Below are 19532 nucleotides of genomic sequence, written 5' to 3'. Positions count from 1 at the left end.
TGTTTTGGGTCATTGTCATGCTGGAATACTAATAATATGCATATCTTCGCTTCTCAGCTTTTTTCTCTATGGCACATGGAAACAGTGGTTCAGCCAAGCCTAACCATTATAACAATTATTAGCTTGCTGATTATTTTTGTAGGTGCACCAGTGCGCCAAAATAAAAATAATTCCCAGTTGATCAGCAAAACAGCAAAATAGGCTCTCCTATGAAGCTTGAACACATTTACTCGTATCCACGGTTCCCCCCTTATTCATTATGATTGAAAAGGCAAAACCGATCCTAGATCAGCACTCATACTCTGAGAAACTTTTGTAGGCCGTTATTGTAAATAAGAATTTGTTCTTAACTGACTTGCCTAGTTAAATAAAGGTCAAATCAACAAACAAACAAAAAATACAGACCATTATGTTAGGACTGCCCACATTAACAGTTGCTGCTCAATTTTTCTTTACTGACGATGTTATTGACAGGTGATACTTTGTAAAAGGCTGTCCATAACAGCCTGTGAAAAGACTACCATATACAGTTGTGGCCAAAAGTTTTGAGAATGACACAAATATTCATTTTCACAAAGTCTGCTGCCTCAGTTTGTATGATGGCAATTTGCATATACTCCAGAATGTTATGAAGAGGGATCAGCTGAATTGCAATTAATTAAGTCCCTCTTTGCCATGCAAATGAACTGAATCCCCGCAAACATTTCCACTGCCTTTCAGCCCTGCCACAAAAGGACCAGCTGACATGCCAGTGATTCTCTCATTATCAAGAACTTCAAGGAGAGCGGTTCAATTGTTGTGAAGGCGGCTTCAGGGCGCCCAAGAAAGGCCAGCAAGCACCAGGACCGTCTCCTAAAGTTGATTCAGCTGCAGGATCGGGGCACCACCAGTAGAGAGCTTGCTCAGGAATGGCAGCAGGCAGGTGTGAGTGCATCTGCACGCAAGCAGAGGCGAAGACTTTTGGAGGATGGCCTGGTGTCAAGAAGGGCAGCAAAGAAGCCACTACTCTCCAGGAAAAACATCAGGGACAGACTGATATTCTGCAAAAGGTACAGGGATTGGACTGCTGAGGACTGGGGTAAAGTCATTTTCTCTGATGAATCCCCCTTCCGATTGTTTGGGGCATCCGGAAAAAAGCTTGTCCATTGAAGACAAGGCGAGCTCTACCATCAGTCCTGTGTCATGCCAACAGTAAAGCATCCTGAGACCATTCATGTGTGGGGTTGCTTCTCAGCCAAGGGAGTGGGCTCACTCACAATTTTGCCTAAGAACACAGCCATGAATAAAGAATGGTACCAACACATCCTCCGAGTGCAACTTCTCCCAACCATCCAGGAACAGTTTGGTGACGAACAATGCCTTTTCCAGCATGATGGAGCACCTTGCCATAAGGAAAAAGTGATAACTAAGTGGCTCGGGGAACAAAACATTGATATTTTGGGTCCATGGACAGGAAACTCCCCAGACCTTAATCCCATTGAGAACTTGTGGTCAATCCTCAAGAGACTGGTGGACAAACAAAAACCCACAGATTATGACAAACTCCAAGCATTGATTATGCAAGAATGGGCTGCCATCAGTCAGGAGGTGGCCCAGAAGTTAATTGACAGCATGCCAGGGCGGATTGCAGAGGTCTTGAAAAAGAAGGGTCAACACTGCAAATATTGAGTCTTTGCATCAACTTCATGTAATTGTCAATAAAAGCCTTTGACACTTATGAAATGCTTGTAATTATACTTCAGTATTCCATAGTAACATCTGACAAAACTATCTAAAGATACTGAAGCAGCAAACTTTGTGGAAATTAATATTTGTGTCATTCTCAAAACTTTTGGCCACGACTGTACACTCCATGGTCAAGTGAGTTGCTGTTCCTCTCTAATCTCACCTCTGGCCTCAGTGCAGGCAGGATGACTATTTCCTGTAGGGCCTGCTTAGCCAGCTCCTGGCCAGCAACGTCCTCAAACCTCACAGATGAGCCACTGGAACACACACACACACACACGAGACTGGTCTGAGTGCTCATTCCCATACAGAAATACTCAACTCTGCTTGGGTTGTGTTAATTAAACAGCAAAGACAGACTGAAACAGGTAGGCTGGACTTTTCAGTGTCAAAACGTTAAAAAAAGTGTTGCATTGGTGTGCCCTATTGAACACCACCCACGTCAAGCAGTCAACGTCTACTGCATTCCAAACTGAGACACCTTGCAAAGCACATGCTTTATGTCCAGTGAATAATACACAAGACACTCCAAATCATTGTCTCTCACCTGTCTATGATCTCGCTGAGGATGAGGTTGGCAAGCTTGCTGTCCACATTCTTCAAGTTCTTCATGTCCCTCTTCTTCAGTGGGGACATGGATGTGGGAGTGGTGGTGGTGGTGGGTTTACAGTTTTGCCAGTTGCCCGCTTTACTCTATAACAAAAAGAACCATAACTTCAGATTTGGTTACAATTTTCAACAAGCTAATCTCTTGTGATGATGATTGGAAATTCTACTATTTTCTTCTTATGTTTGTCAATTTTGTCTTCCCTTCAATAAAAATGTATATAGACTGGAGATGTTCTTTTAGTATAATGTTTTTCTTTATAGTCCATGGCTATAGTGCTAGTCTAGAATCAGTTATTCCTTTTAGAGCATAATGAATAAGATTACATGGACAGGGAGGAACTTATCCTAGATCAGCATTCCTACTCTTAGACACTATCAATATGGGCCCTGGACTCTTGGCTAGATGTGGAGTTAGTTGAGGAAAGACAATCTGGGTCTCACCTTGTTTCTGTTGGACTGAGGGGCCAGTCTGTGCTGTGTGTGACTGCTGGAGGGCCCAATGAAGCTGGGGGAGCGCTGGAGGCCCCCATGGCCTGCCGCCGAGGTTTTTTTTGGCGTATGCTTTGGTCGTGGGAGGGAGTGACTGGAGTGAGTAGTCAGGGAGTCCCTCTTTTTGGGTACGGCTCCACTTACTGCCAAGAGCAAGGAGACTGTTAGAACCATCGAGATATATTAGCGATTATTTATCAGTATGGTAGGTTAGGACATTTAATTAAGCTATGCGTGAGTTAATGTCCCTTCAATGGAGGCATATGATTCTCCAGGCCTGATTTAGTCTTAGACTGCGTGAAAGATGAAATAAGAAAAAACAGGAAAAGTCAGGAAAAGTAGGATATTGGTTTGGAGGTAGATCAATTTCAATGATGTAAACTCAGCATAAAAAGAAACGTCCTCTCACTGTCAACTGCATTTATTTTCAGCAAACTTAACATGTGTAAACATTTGTATGAACATAACAAGATTCAACACCTGAGACAAAAACTGAACAAGTTCCACAGACATGTGACTAACAGAAATGGAATAATGTGTCCCGGAACAAAGGGGGGGTCAAAATCAAAAGTAACAGTCAGTATCTGGTGTGGCCACCAGATGCATTAAGTACTGCAGTGCATCTCCTCCTCATGGACTGCACCACATTTGCCAGTTCTTGCTGTGAGATGTTACTCCACTCTTCCACCAAGTCAACCGCAAGTTCCCGGACATTTCTGGGGGGGAATGGCCCTAGCCCTCACCCTCCAAACCAACAGGTCCCAGACGTGCTCAATGGGATTGAGATTCGGGCTCTTCGCTTGCCATGGCAGAACACTGACGTTCCTGTCTTGCAGGAAATCATGCACAGAATGAGCAGTATGGCTGGTGGCATTGTCATCCTGGAGGGTCAGGATGAGCCTGCAGGAAAGGTACCACACGAGGGAGGAGGATGTCTTCCCTGTAACGCACAGCGTTGAGATTGCCTGCAATGACAACAAGCTCAGTCTGATGATACTGTGACACACCGCCCCAGACCATGATGGACCCTCCAACTCCAAATCGATCCCGCTCCACAGAGTACAGGCCTCGGTGTAACGCTCATTCCTCCGACGATAAACGCGAATCCGACCATCACCCCTGGTGAGACAAAACCGTGACTCGTCAGTGAAGAGCACTTTTTTCCAGTCCTGTCTGGTCCAGCGACAGTGGGTTTGTGCCCATAGGCGACGTTGCTGCCGGTGATGTCTGGTGAGGACCTGCCTTACAACAGGCCTACAAGCCCTCAGTCCAACCTCTCTCCGCCTTTTGAGGACAGTCTGAGCACTGATGGAGGGATTGTGCGTTCCTGGTGTAACTCGGGCAGTTGTTGTTGCCATCCTGTACCTGTCCCGCAGGTGTGATGTTCAGATGTACCGATCCTGTGCAGGTGTTGTTACATGTGGTCTGCCACTGCGAGGACGATCAGCTGTCCATCCTGTCTCCCTGTAGCGCTGTCTTAGGCGTCTCACAGTATGGACGTTGCAATTTATTGCCCTAGCCACATCTGCAATCCTCATGCCTCCTTGCAGCATGCCTAAGGTACGTTCACGCAGATGAGCTGGGACCCGGGGCATCTTTCTTTTGGTGCTTTTTCAGTCAGTAGAAAGGCCTCTTTAGTGTCTTAAGTTTTCATAACCGTGACCTTAATTGCCTACCGTCTGTAAGCTGTTAGTGTCTTAACGACCACTCCACAGGTGCATGTTCATTAGTTGTTTATGGTTCATTGAACAAGCATGGGAAACAGTATTTAAACCCTTTACAAGGAAGATCTGTGAAGTTATTTGGATTTTTGTTAATTATCTTTGAAAGACAGGGTCTTGAAAGAGGGACATTTCTTTTTTTGCTGAGTTTATGAAGAGAATAAAGTCAGAAATTCCTGAATAATCAGGAACAATGACACCCCTGAAAAACACTCATAAGAAACCAGTCATGACACCTGAAAGCAGATTCCCGGTAGCACCCACCTGAGCGTAGATAACCGTTATGGTATGACTGGTTTGAGCTCTCTGCATAGATGTCTCTCTGAGCTGGCCCTGAACGCAGCTTTTCTACACAACAGGAATGACAATAACAACAAAAACAAAATGAAATTGGGAAAGGGAATAGGCGAATCGGAGAAGGGAGGGAAAAGGAGAAGAAAAGGAAATTATATTTTAAATAAACAAATAAAATAAGGGGCGCCTACGCCATTATTCTTTGAATGGGAGACGAACAGCAATGTTTTGGGATGGTGCCTAAGTTAAGTTGTCATGCCACATCCAAGAATGAGGCATATGGGGTATGGCTGAGTGGACTGTCAACATTTCAGTGTCGAGGCAGCAAAGCCAAACATAGCAGCCATTTCCAACCAGGACGAATCAAACACCAAGAGTAGGGCCGTGTTCATTCGGGAAATGTTTTAAAATGTTCTGCAACGCAAAAGGAAAATTAACATTTCTTATTGGACAAGTCTAGGTTTGTTATCTTAGGTTTTGTGCCTAATGAACATGACTCAGGATAATGTTGTAGCCAGCTGTGGAATGACGAGAAGCTTCTGAAACAACTTTGGGGGACCGCTGAGTGGACTTTTACCATAATTTACAAATTCTATCATTTAAAGAATTAAAACATGTTTTGGGGTGTCCATTACGGGTTTATTAAAAAGGCACTGGAGTATTTAGTGCCTAATCCCTTTTGGTGCATAAAGTACATTGTAGTTTGGAAGTCATGTGATGTCAATACAAAAAGTATGTATGTGAATTTACACTGAGTGTACAAAACATTAGGAACCCCTTCCTAATATTGACTTGTCTCCCCTTTTGCCCTCAGAACAGCGTGAATTCGTCAGGGCATGGACTACAAGGTGTAAAAAGCGTACCACAGGGATGCTGGCCCATGTTGACTGCAATGCTTCCCACATTTGTGTCAAGTTGGCTGGATGTCCCCTGGGTAGGGGACCATTCTTTATTTTATTTTTTTTGCCCCCTTTTTCTCCCCAATTTTGTGGCATCCAATTGGTAGTTACAGTCTTGTCTCATTGCTACAACTCCCGTACGGACTCAGGAGAGGCGAAGGTCGAGAGCCGTGCATCCTCTGAAACACAACCCAACCAAGCAGCACTGCTTCTTGACACAATGCGCACTTAACCCGGAAGCCAGCCGCACCACTGGCCCGCCACAGGAGTCGCTAGTGCACGATGGGACAAGCACATCCCTGCCGGCCCTGGTGGACCATTCTTGATACACATGGGAAACTGTTGAGCGTGGAAAACACAGCAGCATTGCAGTCCCTGTCACACTCAAACCGGTGCGCCTGGCAGCTACTACCATAGTGTGTTCAAAAGCACTTACATATTTTGTCTTGCCCAGTCACCCTCTGAACGGCACACATACAGAATCCATGTCTCTCTGAAAAAAATCCTTCTTTAACCTGTCTCCTCCCTTCATCTACACTGACTGAAGTGGATTTAACAGATGACATCAATAAGGGATCATAGCTTTCACTGGATTCCCCTGGTCAGTCTATGTCATGGAAATATTTTGTACACTCAGTGTATACAGGCTTTACATGTTCTTTCTCCAAGAGATACAAAGCTATGGAGAGATTTCAGTGCCAACAGCAATTGTATTTAAATTCCATAATTTTGAATTTGTATATTTAATTTCACTTAAATAATTTTGAATTTGTAATCGACAAATTGAATGAATAATTTCATTTGGTTTTAAAATTATATTTCAATTTAATTGAATATTCAAATTCAATATTTATGCATTCAGTTTCAATGTGGTAAATATTGCATTCATTGTCTTGTGTACGAAGTTAAACTATAATTTCAAGTTGATCAAAGTTTCATATATTCAACTTCTCAGATGCAGTCAGATTCCCCGAAAAAATATTCAGCCCTCCAAATTCTTATTCAAAACCAGAGACACCATCATGTTAATTTGCCAGCCAGGAATGGTACAGGAGAACAGACAGAATCAAACACTCTCTGTGTTAAACAGAAGCTTCTGGTGGTTTCTAAAGGCAATGTGGCATGTTAGGCTCCCAAGTGGCACAGTGGTCTAAGGCACTGCATCTCAGTGCAAGAGCTGTCACTGGAGTCCCTGGTTCGAATCCAGGCTGCATCACATCCAGTGATTGGGAGTCCCATAGGGCGGCGCACAATTGGCCCAGGGTTTGGACGGAGTAGGCCGTCATTGTAAATAAGAATTTGTTCTTAACTGACTTGCCTAGTAAAATAAATGTTTAATTTATTTTCTTCCTATGAATTTTGCTCTAGTGTTTGGGCTATAAAATATTACCTTGGGGATGTCATTTTGGAGTCAATTATATTGTAAATAAATATTCTAAATAAGAATATAATATTTTTCTAAACACATCTATATTAATGTGGATGCTACCGTGAATAATGATGAGTTAGAAAGTTAGAGGCATAAATGACGTACCCCCCCAAAAAATGCTAACCTCACCTGTCTTAGGGTATATTTGTGCCTCTAACTTTCTCACTCATCAATATTCACGATTCATTCAGGATTATCCGTAATCATGGTGGCATCCACATTAATGTAGAAGTGTGATGTGACAACTGTGGTGGGCCTGATCACCAACAACGATGAGACAGCTTTTAGGGAGGAGGTCAGAGACCTGGCAGTGTGGTGCTAGGACAACAACCTCTCCCTCAATGTGGGCAAAACAAAGAAGTTTATCGTGGACTACAAGAAACAGAGGGCCAAACATGCCCTCATTCACATCGACGAGGCTGTAGCGGAGCGGGTCGTGAGCTGCAAGTTTCTCTGTGTGCACATCGCTAAGGACCTATCATGGTCCAAACACACCAACACAGTTGTGAAAAGGGCACGACAACCCCTCTTCCCCCTCAGGAGGCTGAAAAGATTTGTCATGGGCCCTCAAATCCTCAAATTGAGGGCATCTTGATTGGCTGCATCGGCATCCAACGGCAAGGCGCTACAGAGGGTAGTACGTACGGCCCAGTACATCACTGGGGTCAAACTCCCTGCCACCCAGGACCTCTATACCAGGTGGTGTCAAAGGAAGGCCCTAAAAATGTTCAAACACTCCAGCCACCCAAGTCACAGCAAGTGGTACCAGAGTGCTAAATCTGGGACCAAAAGGCTCCTGAACAGCTTCTACACCCCCAAGCCATAAGACTGCTAAATAGTTAAGCAAATAGCTACCCGGACTATCTGCATTGACCCTTTTTGCACTAACTATTTTTCACTCTATGCACACACACTGGACTCTAACCACACACTCACACATATAGTACTGACACTCCAACACATACACACACACATACACACACACACACACACACACACTGCTGCTACAGTCTTATCTATCCTGTTGCCTAGTCACTTTACCCCTACCTATATGTACATGCAGTATCTACCTCAATTTCCTCGTACCCATGCACATCCACTTGGTACTGGTACCCCGTGTATATAGCCAAGCTATCATTGCATATTTATTCCCCATTGTACAGTCATGGCCAACAGTTTGGAGAATGACACAAATATTAATTTTCACAAAGTCTGCTGCCTCAGTTTGTATGATGGCAATTTGCATATACTCCAGAATGTTATGAAGAATGATCAGATGAATTGCAATTAATTGCAAAGTCCCTCTTTGCCATGGAAATGAACTGAATCCCCAAAAAACATTTCCACTGCATTTCAGCCCTGCCACAAAAGGACCAGCTGACATCATGTCAGTGATTCTCTCGTTAACACAGGTGTGAGTGTTAACGAGGACAAGGCTGGAGATCACTCTGTCATGCTGATTGAGTTCAAATAACAGACTGGAAGCTTCAAAAGGAGGGAGGTGCTTGGAATCATTGTTCTTCCTCTGTCAACCATGGTTACCTTCAAGGAAACACGTGCCATCATCATTGCTTTGCACAAAAAGGGCTTCACAGGCAAGGATATTGCTGTCAGTAAGATTGCACCTAAATCAACCATTTCTTGGATCATCAAGAACTTCAAGGAGAGCGGTTCAATTGTTGTGAAGAAGGCTTCAGGGCGCCCAAGAAAGTCCAGCATGCACCAGGACCGTCTCCTAAAGTTGATTCAGCTGCAGGATCGGGGCACCACCAGTACAGAGCTTGCTCAGGAATGGCAGCAGGCAGGTGTGAGTGCATCTGCAGGTGTGAGTGCATCTGCACGCACAGTGAGGCGAAGACTTTTGGAGGATGGCCTGGTGTCAAGGAGTGCAGCAAAGAAGCCACTTCTCTCCAGGAAAAACATCAGGGACAGACTGATATTCTGCAAAAGGTACAGGGATTGGACTGCTGAGGACTGGGGTAAAGTCATTTTCTCTGATGAATCCCCTTTCTGATTGTTTGGGGCACCCGGAAAAAAGCTTGTCCAGAGAAGACAAGGTGAGCGCTACCGTCAGTCCTGTGTCATGCCAACAGTAAAGCATCCTGAGACCATTCATATGATGGAGCACCTTGCCATAAGGAAAAAGCGATAACTAAGTGGCCCGGGGAACAAAACATCGATATTTTGGGCCCATGGCCAGGAAACTCCCCAGACCTTAATCCCATTGAGAACTTGTGGTCAATCCTCAAGAGGCGGGTGGACAAACAAAAACCCACAAAGTCTGACAAACTCCAAGCATTGATTATGCAAGAATGGGCTGCCATCAGTCAGGATGTGGCCCAGAAGTTAATTGACAGCATGCCAGGGCGGATTGCAGAGGTCTTGAAAAAGAAGGGTCAACACTGCAAATATTGACTCTTTGCATCAACTTCATGTAATTGTCAATTAAAGTCTTTGACACCTATGAAATGCTTGTAATTATACTTCAGTATTCCATAGTAACATCTGACAAAAATATCTAAAGACACTGAAGCAGCAAACTCTATGAAAATTCATATTTGTGTCTTTCTCAAAACTTTTGGCCACGACTGTACAATTTTTTTTGTTATTAATTGTATTCTGCATTGTTGGGAAGGGCCCATAAGTAAGCATTTCAATGTTAGTCTACACCTCTTTACAAAGCAAGTGACAATTCAAATTTGATTTGATTTAAATATTGAATTTGAATATTCAATTAAATTCAAATAGAATTTTAAAACGGAATGCAATATTCATTCAATTCAGTTCCAAATCCTGAAAATACAAGTACAACTTATGAATTCAATTTTTTAATTTGTGCATTACAAATTCATAAATATTACATTCACATTCAATATCGTTATACAAATTCAAAATGATGTAATTCAAATACAATTTCTGTTGGCACTGAAATCAGTCCATATAAAGCTAACAGACATATCTAAGCTAGCATGAAAAGCAACAAATGTCACACAATAAAACAATGTCCTGCCACGCATTCAACATGCATGCAGCCGTTCAGAAGGTGCCATGCGGTATCAATGTGCAAACGGAAGGCAAGACATTCAAAAATGTGTCCAAATGCTTGATTCTCACCTAAAAGCTCCAGGCGATCCTTTGCCATGATCAGATTGGTGATCATCTTGGCCTGTAGACGTTTATCACGTTCATATTTCTCGCCTGGAAGAGAAGAGAGAATAAAAACAAATCTATTAGTAAAATAGCAGTTTTCATCCTTGTTTTACACTCCTGTATTTAATTTTTTTTGCTACAGCAGAGTTCTCCAACTCCAGTCTTAGAGCTACTGGGTATGCAAGTTTTTGTTCCAACCTAGCAGCCACACACTAGGTGATTACAATAATCAGCTGAGCATGGTCTTCAATCAGGACCATGGTTAGCTGAACCATGTGTGTTAACGCTAGGCTGAATTAAAACCCTGCATATCACTAGCTCTCCGGGACCAGAGATGTTAAGGAAATCTGCACTACAGTCGTGGCCAAAAGTTTTGAGAATGACACAAATATTAATTTCCACAAAGTTTGCTGCTTCAGTGTCTTTAGATATTTTTGTCAGATGTTACTATGGAATACTGAAGTATAATTACAAGCATTTCATAAGTGACAAAGGCTTTTACTGACAATCCTTAGAAGCTGGAGACTCATATCTCCCCCACTAGCTTTAAGCACCAGCTGTCAGAGCAGCTCACAGATCACTGCACCTGTACATAGCCCATCTGTAAAGAGCCCATCTATCTACCTACCTCATCCCCATACTGTATTTATTTATTTATTTATCTTGCTCCTTTGCACCCCAGTATCTCTACTGCACATTCATCTTCTGCACATCTACCATTCCAGTGTTTAATTGCTATATTGTAATTACTTCACCACCATGGCCTATTTATTGCCTTAACTTCTCATTTGCACTCACTGTATATAGACTTTTTGTTTTCTTTTGTTCTACTGTATTATTGACTGTATGTTTTGTTTAATCCATGTGTAACTCTGTGTTGTTGTACGTGTCAAATTGCTATGCTTTATCTTGGCCAGGTCGCAGTTGCAAATGAGAACTTGTTCTCAACTAGCCTACCTGGTTAAATATAAGGTAAAAAAAATAAAATACATAAAAAATTACATGAAGTTGATGCAAAGAGTCAATATTTGCAGTGTTGACCCTTCTTTTTCAAGACCTCTGCAATCCGCCCTGGCATACTGTCAATTAACTTCTAGGCCACATCCTGACTGATGGCAGCCCATACTTGCATAATCAATGCTTGGAGTTTGTCTGACTTTGTGGGTTTTTGTTTGTCCACCCGCATCTTGAAGATTGACCACAAGTTCTCAATGGGATTAAGGTCTGGGGAGTTTCCTGGCCATGGACCCAAAATATCAATGTTTTGTTCCCCGAGCCACTTAGTTATCACTTTTGCCTTATGGCAAGGTGCTCCATCATGCTGGAAAAGGCATTGTTCGTCACCAAACTGTTCCTGGATGGTTGGGAGAAGTTGCACTCGGAGGATGTGTTGGTACCATTCTTTATTCATGGCTGTGTTCTTAGGCAAAATTGTGAGTGAGCCCACTCCCTTGGCTGAGAAGCAACCCCACACATGAATGGTCTCAGGATGCTTTACTGTTGGCATGACACAGGACTGATGGTAGCGCTCACCTTGTCTTCTCTGGACAAGCTTTTTTCCGGATGCCCCAAACAATCGGAAAGGGGATTCATCAGAGAAAATGACTTTACCCCAGTCCTCAGCAGTCCAATCCCTGTACCTTTTGCAGAATATCAGTCTGTCCCTGATGTTTTTCCTGGAGAGAAGTGGCTTCTTTGCTGCCCTTCTTGACACCAGGCCATCCTCCAAAAGTCTTCGCCTCACTGTGCAAACTCTGTACTGGTGGTGCCCCGATCCCACAGCTGAATCAACTTTAGGAGACTCTCCTGGCGCTTGCTGGACTTTCTTGGGCGCCCTGAAGCCTTCTCCACAACAATTGAACCGCTTTCCTTAAAGTTCTTGATGATCCGATAAATGGTTGATTTAGGTGCAATCTTACTGGCAGCAATATCCTTGCCTGTGAAGCCCTTTTTGTGCGAAGCAATGATGACGGCACATGTTTCCTTGCAGGTAACCATGGTTGACAGAGGAAGAACAATGATTCCAAGCACCACCCTCCTTTTGAAGCTTCGAGTCTGTTATTCGAACTCAATCAGCATGACAGAGTGATCTCCAGCCGTGTCCTCGTCAACACTCAGACCTGTGTTAACGAGAGAATCACTGACATGATGTCAGCTGGCCCTTTTGTGGCAGGGCTGAAATGCAGTGGAAATGTTTTGGGGGGATTCAGTTCATTTGCATGGCAAAGAGGGACTTTGCAATTAATTGCAATTCATCTGATCACTCTTCATAACATTCTGGAGTATATGCAAATTGCCATCATACAAACTGAGGCAGCAGACTTTGTGAACATTTATATTTGTGTCATTCTCAAAACTGTTGGCCACGACTGTAGGTCCTTGGAAATACTAAATACAGCAAAGTATGCACAGCCAACTCACCATTTTCAGCTACCTCGATCGCAATGCCCCTCTCGAGCTCTGCGATTCCGCGTTTGTACCACTGGACTGCCTGTTCCTTGTGCACTAGTAACACACAAACCACAAGGTCGGGCCAGTCAGACAGGCACAGAAAAAAAGCATTTTGAGGTTAGAGTTCATACAAAATCATTGCTCACAGTCAAATAAGAGCCAACGTAAAAGGATGAGATATTTAGTAATTTTGCAGGAGGCTAAGCATCCTTTAGTCTACAATACATATTTTACATGCTTTAGGCCTACATGTGTTAGCCTACATATTTTACATGCTTTAGGCCTACATGTTTTAGCCTACAAATTTAACATGCTTTGTGTTGCCTAAAGGTATAGCATCTCAAGAGGCATTGGAAGAATAGCAAAAACAAACATTTGGCATGGCATGACAGACAGTCAATCATGACCTCAAACAAAAAGTACAGAGATTCATGGATCAAACCATAATGACGTGAACTATAAGGTATCATTTCACATGACTGACCCAGTCTCTTAAACCCCTCTGGCGTGGAGCAGTGTCAAGTCATAAGACTGATTTTCACAGCTGTGGGAATATACAGCATATCCACTCCTTATGAGTGATTCTGAGTATTATTGAGACCGGGGCTCCCTAATCCCCAAGGCAGGCAGACAGGCCTGAAATTCTATTGGGTTCAGCCGAGTTGTGGTCATTTGGCACTGAACTGAAAAACAGGCTGAAACAGGGAGGAATTGTCGAATAAGAATCGCTGATTTCAGTTTTTCCGTTACATGCCCAGATGAACAGACCCTGCTGTGGCATATGCGTTACTTCTATTAGGATCTTATCAATATGAGAACTGTCATTGTATCCTCTCTAGCCATTTAAAGACAATGATAGCTGCCACTCCTGCCCTCCTCCATTTCAATATATAAATAAATAAGATGGATTTGACTTTCACTTCAAACCACCACACATCTCTACAGGTTTAGGTTACTTAGGGGCATGATATAGGCCAGAGCCTTTAATTGCAAATTAATAGACGGATGTGATATAGGCTTAGCCTTCATTGAAAAGGTCATGACTTACGATAAGATATGAAAAACATTCCAGATCTATTTCCATATATAAGCTAATGTCCAACCATGATAAAAAAAAACTAAGTAGGGCATTTAGACCAAGACAGCAACTGGGAATGCCCCATCTTTCAGTGAGACAACCCAACAAACCTAGATTTCGATAACACAGTTGTTTGTTTCAAAAGATGTGGGCCAACAGTGCGGCATACTGGGGGACTCATGTTCAAAGTGATGGCATTCTCCACACTCACAGAGGGAGAGCTAAGCGTACAAAAGCCTCACAAAAGAGTCCAAGGCCCTCGTTGAATCAGGCCCTTTGTTCCGTGAGGCCAAAACCATTTTCTCTCCCCATGCAATCACAATGGTGCTACACAGAGAAACGGGATGTCTGATATGGGAGGGGCCTGGTTGAGGCTTCCTACACTACAATATATGCCTACTCGAAAAAACACTGAGCGGTAGAAATATATAATATACAGTCAACCCTTGAATGTATGAAATGGTTTGGGACTGGTGTAACTGTGTGCACTAGGCTAAACTTGAGCAAGTACAGTATAGTGGTAGAGTACAGTAAGCCCTTTGGCACGTCATTCCAGCCAGTTCAGTAGGTAAATCGAACATTGGCAGAGAAGACGTGGATACAGATGTGGGGGGGGGGGGGGGGGGTCTTTAGAGCTGGAAGATTAGTCTGGTTTCAAGTATCTCTGCTTTACTCCAACTACTATGCTAAAGCAGATGATCAGATGTCTGCCTTCAGCAAAGTAAAGGTTTGGCGTATCTGTATACTCAAGACGCTGCTGTGCAAAATTGCTTGGTGACGAGGTTAGCTTATGACAGACCTAGGAGTCTGGGAGAAACATAATACATTTTGGGTGTGTGCATTGAAAACACGGGTCTAACTAACCAAACTCACCATCTTGATGAATGCTCTAGCCTAGGCCTTTCAAAACATACCAAGAGGCCCCACTGACTGTAGCCTGTTTTCCTATGTGCTCCGGCCCCTGTGTATTGAGTGGAGGCGTTTCTTAAACGCAAACAAGTGGAATGAAACGGGGAGGGACCTACCTGAATTTGTCCAATAGAAACTTTTGTTTCAGTTGCAAAACCTTCCTTTTTCCAACTGTTTGGACTAATGATTACACCCCAGTTACAGTACATTGGAACATTGTAAATAGTCAGGGAGGAACTCGATTCGTTCAGTTCGCCCATGCATGATGACGCAGCCAACTCGGGAGAGGAAAGAGAATCGGATGGCATTTTCCACCCTGCTGACAATAACAATTCATGTCAGCTCACATCATCCCAGCACATGTCTATTGATCCCCTGGGATCACACAGATTGGAGAAAGGCACATGCAGATAGGCAGTAGATATCATGCTGTACTGTATATCCTACTCTGTGTGTGTTATGTGTGTGTGTGTGTGGACAGTAATATTGGGAATATAAACCATCCTGGTTTCCAAAAGATGGTGGCACAAAGGAGGACCAAGCCTATTTATTTGCTGGTTTTAGCATATCCACATTCATTGGCACCTTAATTTATGCAGGCTAGCCCATCTTTGTTATTTTCCTTTTTTAACAAGCGGTAAAACATTCATTGGCACCTTAAATTATGCAGGCTAGTTAGACTAGATCATCATGATAAAAAAATAAAGCAGCGAATAGTGGGCTGGGTCTACTGGTGGGTGTCCCTCGCAATTGTAGTGGAAATATTGGTTTAATAATATCTCTCAGATACCGGAATGAATTCAAATAGACTTTATTACAAACTAACAAGCTGAGTTGGTCCATGGAGCAACTGCCGGACTCAATCTCAGTCCACTCCTTTAAAACAGTTTTATGCTTATACAAGTTTCATAGTCCCTCCACTTTATGCTAATAACCATATCCCCCTCGGCTTTACTCTACCATTTTTCCAAATCTAAATTATTTCCTCTATGCGGGGTTTCCCCTCCCCTCTAGTTCCTTGGATCCATTTTATTGGTGGCGGAGCCAATACATGATTTACCAAACAATAATAAGTAGATTACTATAGGCAATTATAAGATTGCTACATGCCATTATCAGACTATAATATTACTAATGGCCATTATAGGAGAAGTACAAATAACTATAGGCCATTATAGAATTATACCAATAAATACACTTAATCCCAGGATTACACATAGTGCCTTTGCTTATTCCCTTTAGTGCTTTTCAGCCTTTTAACAGTTGGTAGAGCATGGTGTTTGCAACGCCAGGGTTGTGGGTTCGATTCCCACGGAGGGCCAGTACGGAAAAATAAATCTATGAATTGTATGCATTCACTACTGTAAGTCGCTCTGGATAAGAGCGTCTGCTAAATGACTAAAATGTAAAATGTAAAACACCCATATATTCAGCCGCTAACATGTTGCCCCCTTTCACCGCTGGTCCTACCATATGGCTGACTGCATTCAGCCAGTCTGAGACCTGTGTTGAGTAGGCAGGCATATTCTCCAAGCCATATTGAACAGTATGCATCACTCTGTCAACCGCCTCAACAGTAAGCTATTGTAGTAATAGTGTGGTGGTATAATGGACAGATATGTATCTGTAGTCCAATAAGCTAATATCGCTATGTGATTGCAGACAATGTCATTGACAGAACATTTGTTCTCTCTGTCTGCATGATGACATTATAAAAGCTATGTGGCGGTTTCTACGGAAAGTCCCATAAATACACAAGATATCATGGGATCAACACTTCTGCACCACACCTTTTATCATGCAGAAAATCACAACTTGAACCTGTAAGTCAACTGACCTCGCTCTTTCTTTATTTCCTCGTTTGCATTTAGAATATAATAATATTTTGACATGCTCCGTTGCGTTGCTGTTTGGTTACAGAGCCTGAGTTTGAATCAATAGGCCTAGTTAAATTTAACCCGTTTTGTTTCAATCTGTATTGACAGTAGTATCTTTGTTTGCGTTATCCACACATGGGTTTATAACAGTTGATAACTTGACAACTGCTGTTAAACCCAGCTACACAACAGTCAGTGGTGCTGCTACAAATAGCAGTCACACTACACTGAAAACATACCTTTGTCATCCTCGTCAATTCTCAGAGCCACTGAGATGTACTCGAATGCTTGTTTGTGGTGGTTTCGGATCTGCTCGCCGATGTCCTGCTCGCACACCTTGTTCGCATGCTCGTCTGCTGCCCGTTGTTTGGGTCTCGCAGCCATAGCACGAGACATCCGCTCGCACAGCCAGGCGAAGAGTTCGCCAAAATGCAAGACGAGGACACGGAGCACTGCAAACAACGCCAGCAGTGGGTATGAGAAGTAGTACAAATTTCGTTTATGTAGTGACACTTGGTCGCAGGTGGCCCCTCCGTCGGGCGGGGACCCTGCAGGGCCTCGCTTCTTTCTGCTGCCTCTTCCTCCCGGAGAACTCATTCACCCGATGGCTCGCTATCGTATCCATAACATAACGGTCTTGCCTTTTGCTTGGGTTGCCTCTCAACCTTTGCAGCGTCTACAGTTGCCACATATTCCCAGACATGGTGGTCCAAATGTTGATCAAATTGGACGGGGCGGTTACCAAACGAACAAAAGGGAAAGGGAGGAGGGGCACGCTCACGCTTGTCCTATCATAGACAGTACGTAACTGAAAACAAGATTTTACGTAGAGACCACGCACATTGCGTAAATACTAACAACAAACATGGCGGACGGTAAGTGAAATGTTCGTTTATCGGCACTTTTTGCGTTCTATTATAGTTGTTGCGGTACATTTAGCTTGAAATACTTTAGTATACCTCAACAATTTGTTTAATCCAGTCTCTTCTGTCGGCAACAGTCCTTGGTTCACGGTGGAAGGTCGTTGCTAACATGATAACGTTAGCTAGCCAACGAGCTAAAGTGACGTTAGTTTACCCGCCACTTGAATTCATATATTCATTCGACATTACTGTAGCTAGCCTGCCTGTAGGGTACCTTCTTTTGCTTGTAAGAATGGATGGTACTGCTATGTGGTTATCTACCTGAACTTAATCTGGAGTAAGTGTGTGTATTTTACGTTCTAGTTAAACGATGACAGAACCACCGTCCTTGCGGTTGTTGACATTTTGATATTGTTGCTGATCTGTCTCCGAATGATTCTGAAGACTTTTACGTTAACTGACTGACTATCCTCTTCCTGTTGCCTAGAATGTAGGTAGCTGACGTTAATGTATGTTTCTCTCAGATCACACGGACGCAGACCAATCTATGGAGGTGCACACTCCAGTAAGTCTAATACGGATGTAGTTAGGGATTTTAAGTGGTTCTCTTCATTTAAATGGCGTGTTTGATAGACCATTTTTAAATAAATACATATTTCTGCTCTTTTTTTTAGACAGCTGAAACCCCCCATTCTGAATATGGACTGACGGAAAACATCCAGGTATGACAATCTATACGATTATTGTGCCTTTCAGAAAATCATGTCCATGAAAAGGGGTTCATTTCAAAGACTCAAACATCACACTGCATTATGATAGTTATGGTAACCTTGATTGTAACCAGTTAACCCACTATTCCTAGGCCGTCATTGAAAATAAGAATGTGTTCTTAACTTACTTGCCTAGTTAAATAAAGGTGTAAATAAAAAAATTGCTGTCCAAAAATACCAATTTCCGATTATGAAAACTTGAAATCGGCCCCAATTAATCGGCCATTCCGATTAATCGGTCGACCTCTAATTCTGAGTACACTTTTAAGATGCTTACGTGCATGGATAGTGGCGTGAGTAGCGGTAACTGTTGATATTTCTGTATCTCTGCTTCCTCTTTCACCACCACATTATGTAGAGAATAGTGGAAAACGAGAAAGCCAACACAGAGAAGGTCTCCAAACAGAAGGTGGATCTGCAGTCGCTCCCCACGAGGGCATATTTGGATCAGACAGTGGTGCCCATTCTTCTTCAAGGCTTATCTGTGCTGGCCAAGGAAAGGTATGTTGAAAATGTCTGTGCAGGGGCTCAGATTTTTTTCACATTTCTGCATGACATGCTTGGAAATGTATTTTTTTTAAATGTATAGAACAAGCAGTACTATGAAAAGGGAAGAGCATTTGGATTTCAAGTAGTACTATGAAAAGGGACGAGCATTTGGGTTTCAAGTAACTTTCAAGCTACCAGACTTTGTTAAAGATGTGTCGTTCTCAATTTTGTCTTCTCTTTCAGACCTGCAAATCCTATTGAATTCTTAGCAGCCTTCCTTCTCAAGAACAAATCACAGTTTGAAGATCGAAATTAAGCTCCAGACGGATGGAAATGTGCACTTTGAGGCCATCTGTTTAAAATCAAGGAAATGGTTGTTTGTCATTGGTTATGTTTGCTAATGATGTAGTTTTTTAAACCAGAATAAAGATGGTGCTGCAGGGAAATATGGTACTCTTCTTTTAGGGCAAATGTAAACTAATATATACAGAAGACACCAACTATGTTGCACCTCAAGTTCCCTTGCATCATGGTCCCCTTCAGTGCAACATTTTCTACATTCAAATTCAGTCCATTTACCAAAATGATTACAAGAGGAAACATAGCTTGCTAATTAACAATGTCATGTTTTCATATTGCCAAATGACACATGTATCATTCCAGTGCCATGTTTTATTCTACCACTAGTTGAGCTACAGAGCTGGTGATGAACCCCTTTGGTGCATCCTAGATTGACCCTTTTATCAAACTCCATTCTATTAATCATAAGAAATACAAAC

General features: G+C 42.8%; 2 protein-coding genes across 4 annotated transcripts in view; one reads left to right on the top strand and one right to left on the bottom strand.

The window, feature by feature from the left end:
* Window positions 1–17379, bottom strand: part of LOC115208525 (spastin-like) — a 52205-nt gene extending 34826 nt beyond the window's left edge. Inside the window, exons 1-7 of one of the 2 annotated variants that reach the window (XM_029776653.1) lie at window positions 16871–17378; window positions 12738–12821; window positions 10281–10364; window positions 4809–4892; window positions 2776–2966; window positions 2273–2418; window positions 1889–1982 (exon numbers count right to left, since the gene is read on the bottom strand). In XM_029776653.1, the coding sequence (XP_029632513.1) occupies window positions 1889–1982; window positions 2273–2418; window positions 2776–2966; window positions 4809–4892; window positions 10281–10364; window positions 12738–12821; window positions 16871–17228 (1041 nt within the window). In that variant the 5' untranslated portion in view covers window positions 17229–17378. Of the gene's footprint in view, window positions 1–1888; window positions 1983–2272; window positions 2419–2775; window positions 2967–4808; window positions 4893–10280; window positions 10365–12737; window positions 12822–16870 lie in introns of both variants that reach the window. The other variant, XM_029776654.1, reaches the window with a different exon arrangement.
* A 42-nt stretch (window positions 17380–17421) lies between these two features.
* Window positions 17422–19199, top strand: LOC115208528 (protein dpy-30 homolog). Of its 2 annotated transcripts, none has more exons than XM_029776658.1 (5): window positions 17422–17506; window positions 18019–18059; window positions 18169–18216; window positions 18623–18765; window positions 18997–19199. In XM_029776658.1, exons 1-5 carry the CDS (start codon window positions 17497–17499, stop codon window positions 19067–19069), a joined length of 315 nt encoding a protein of 104 aa, XP_029632518.1. In that variant the 5' UTR covers window positions 17422–17496; the 3' UTR covers window positions 19070–19199. The 2 variants fall into 2 exon arrangements, with proteins under 2 accessions (XP_029632518.1, XP_029632519.1); XM_029776659.1 differs by lacking the exon at window positions 17422–17506 and adding an exon at window positions 17738–17831.
* Window positions 19200–19532: the final 333 nt, after the last annotated feature.

The sequence above is a fragment of the Salmo trutta genome, chromosome 14, assembly GCF_901001165.1.
Source record: "Salmo trutta chromosome 14, fSalTru1.1, whole genome shotgun sequence".
Taxonomy (NCBI): Eukaryota; Metazoa; Chordata; class Actinopteri; order Salmoniformes; family Salmonidae; genus Salmo; species Salmo trutta.
Note: the sequence above shows the minus strand (reverse complement) of the source record. Positions and strands in the feature narration are given on the sequence as shown.

Excerpts from the sequence above, each read along its gene's own strand:
- LOC115208528 (XM_029776658.1), top strand. Across the intron at positions 18,217-18,622 it reads GACTGACGGAAAACATCCAG|AGAATAGTGGAAAACGAGAA; the intron begins GTATGACAATCT and ends CACATTATGTAG. Across the intron at positions 18,766-18,996 it reads TCTGTGCTGGCCAAGGAAAG|ACCTGCAAATCCTATTGAAT; the intron begins GTATGTTGAAAA and ends CTTCTCTTTCAG.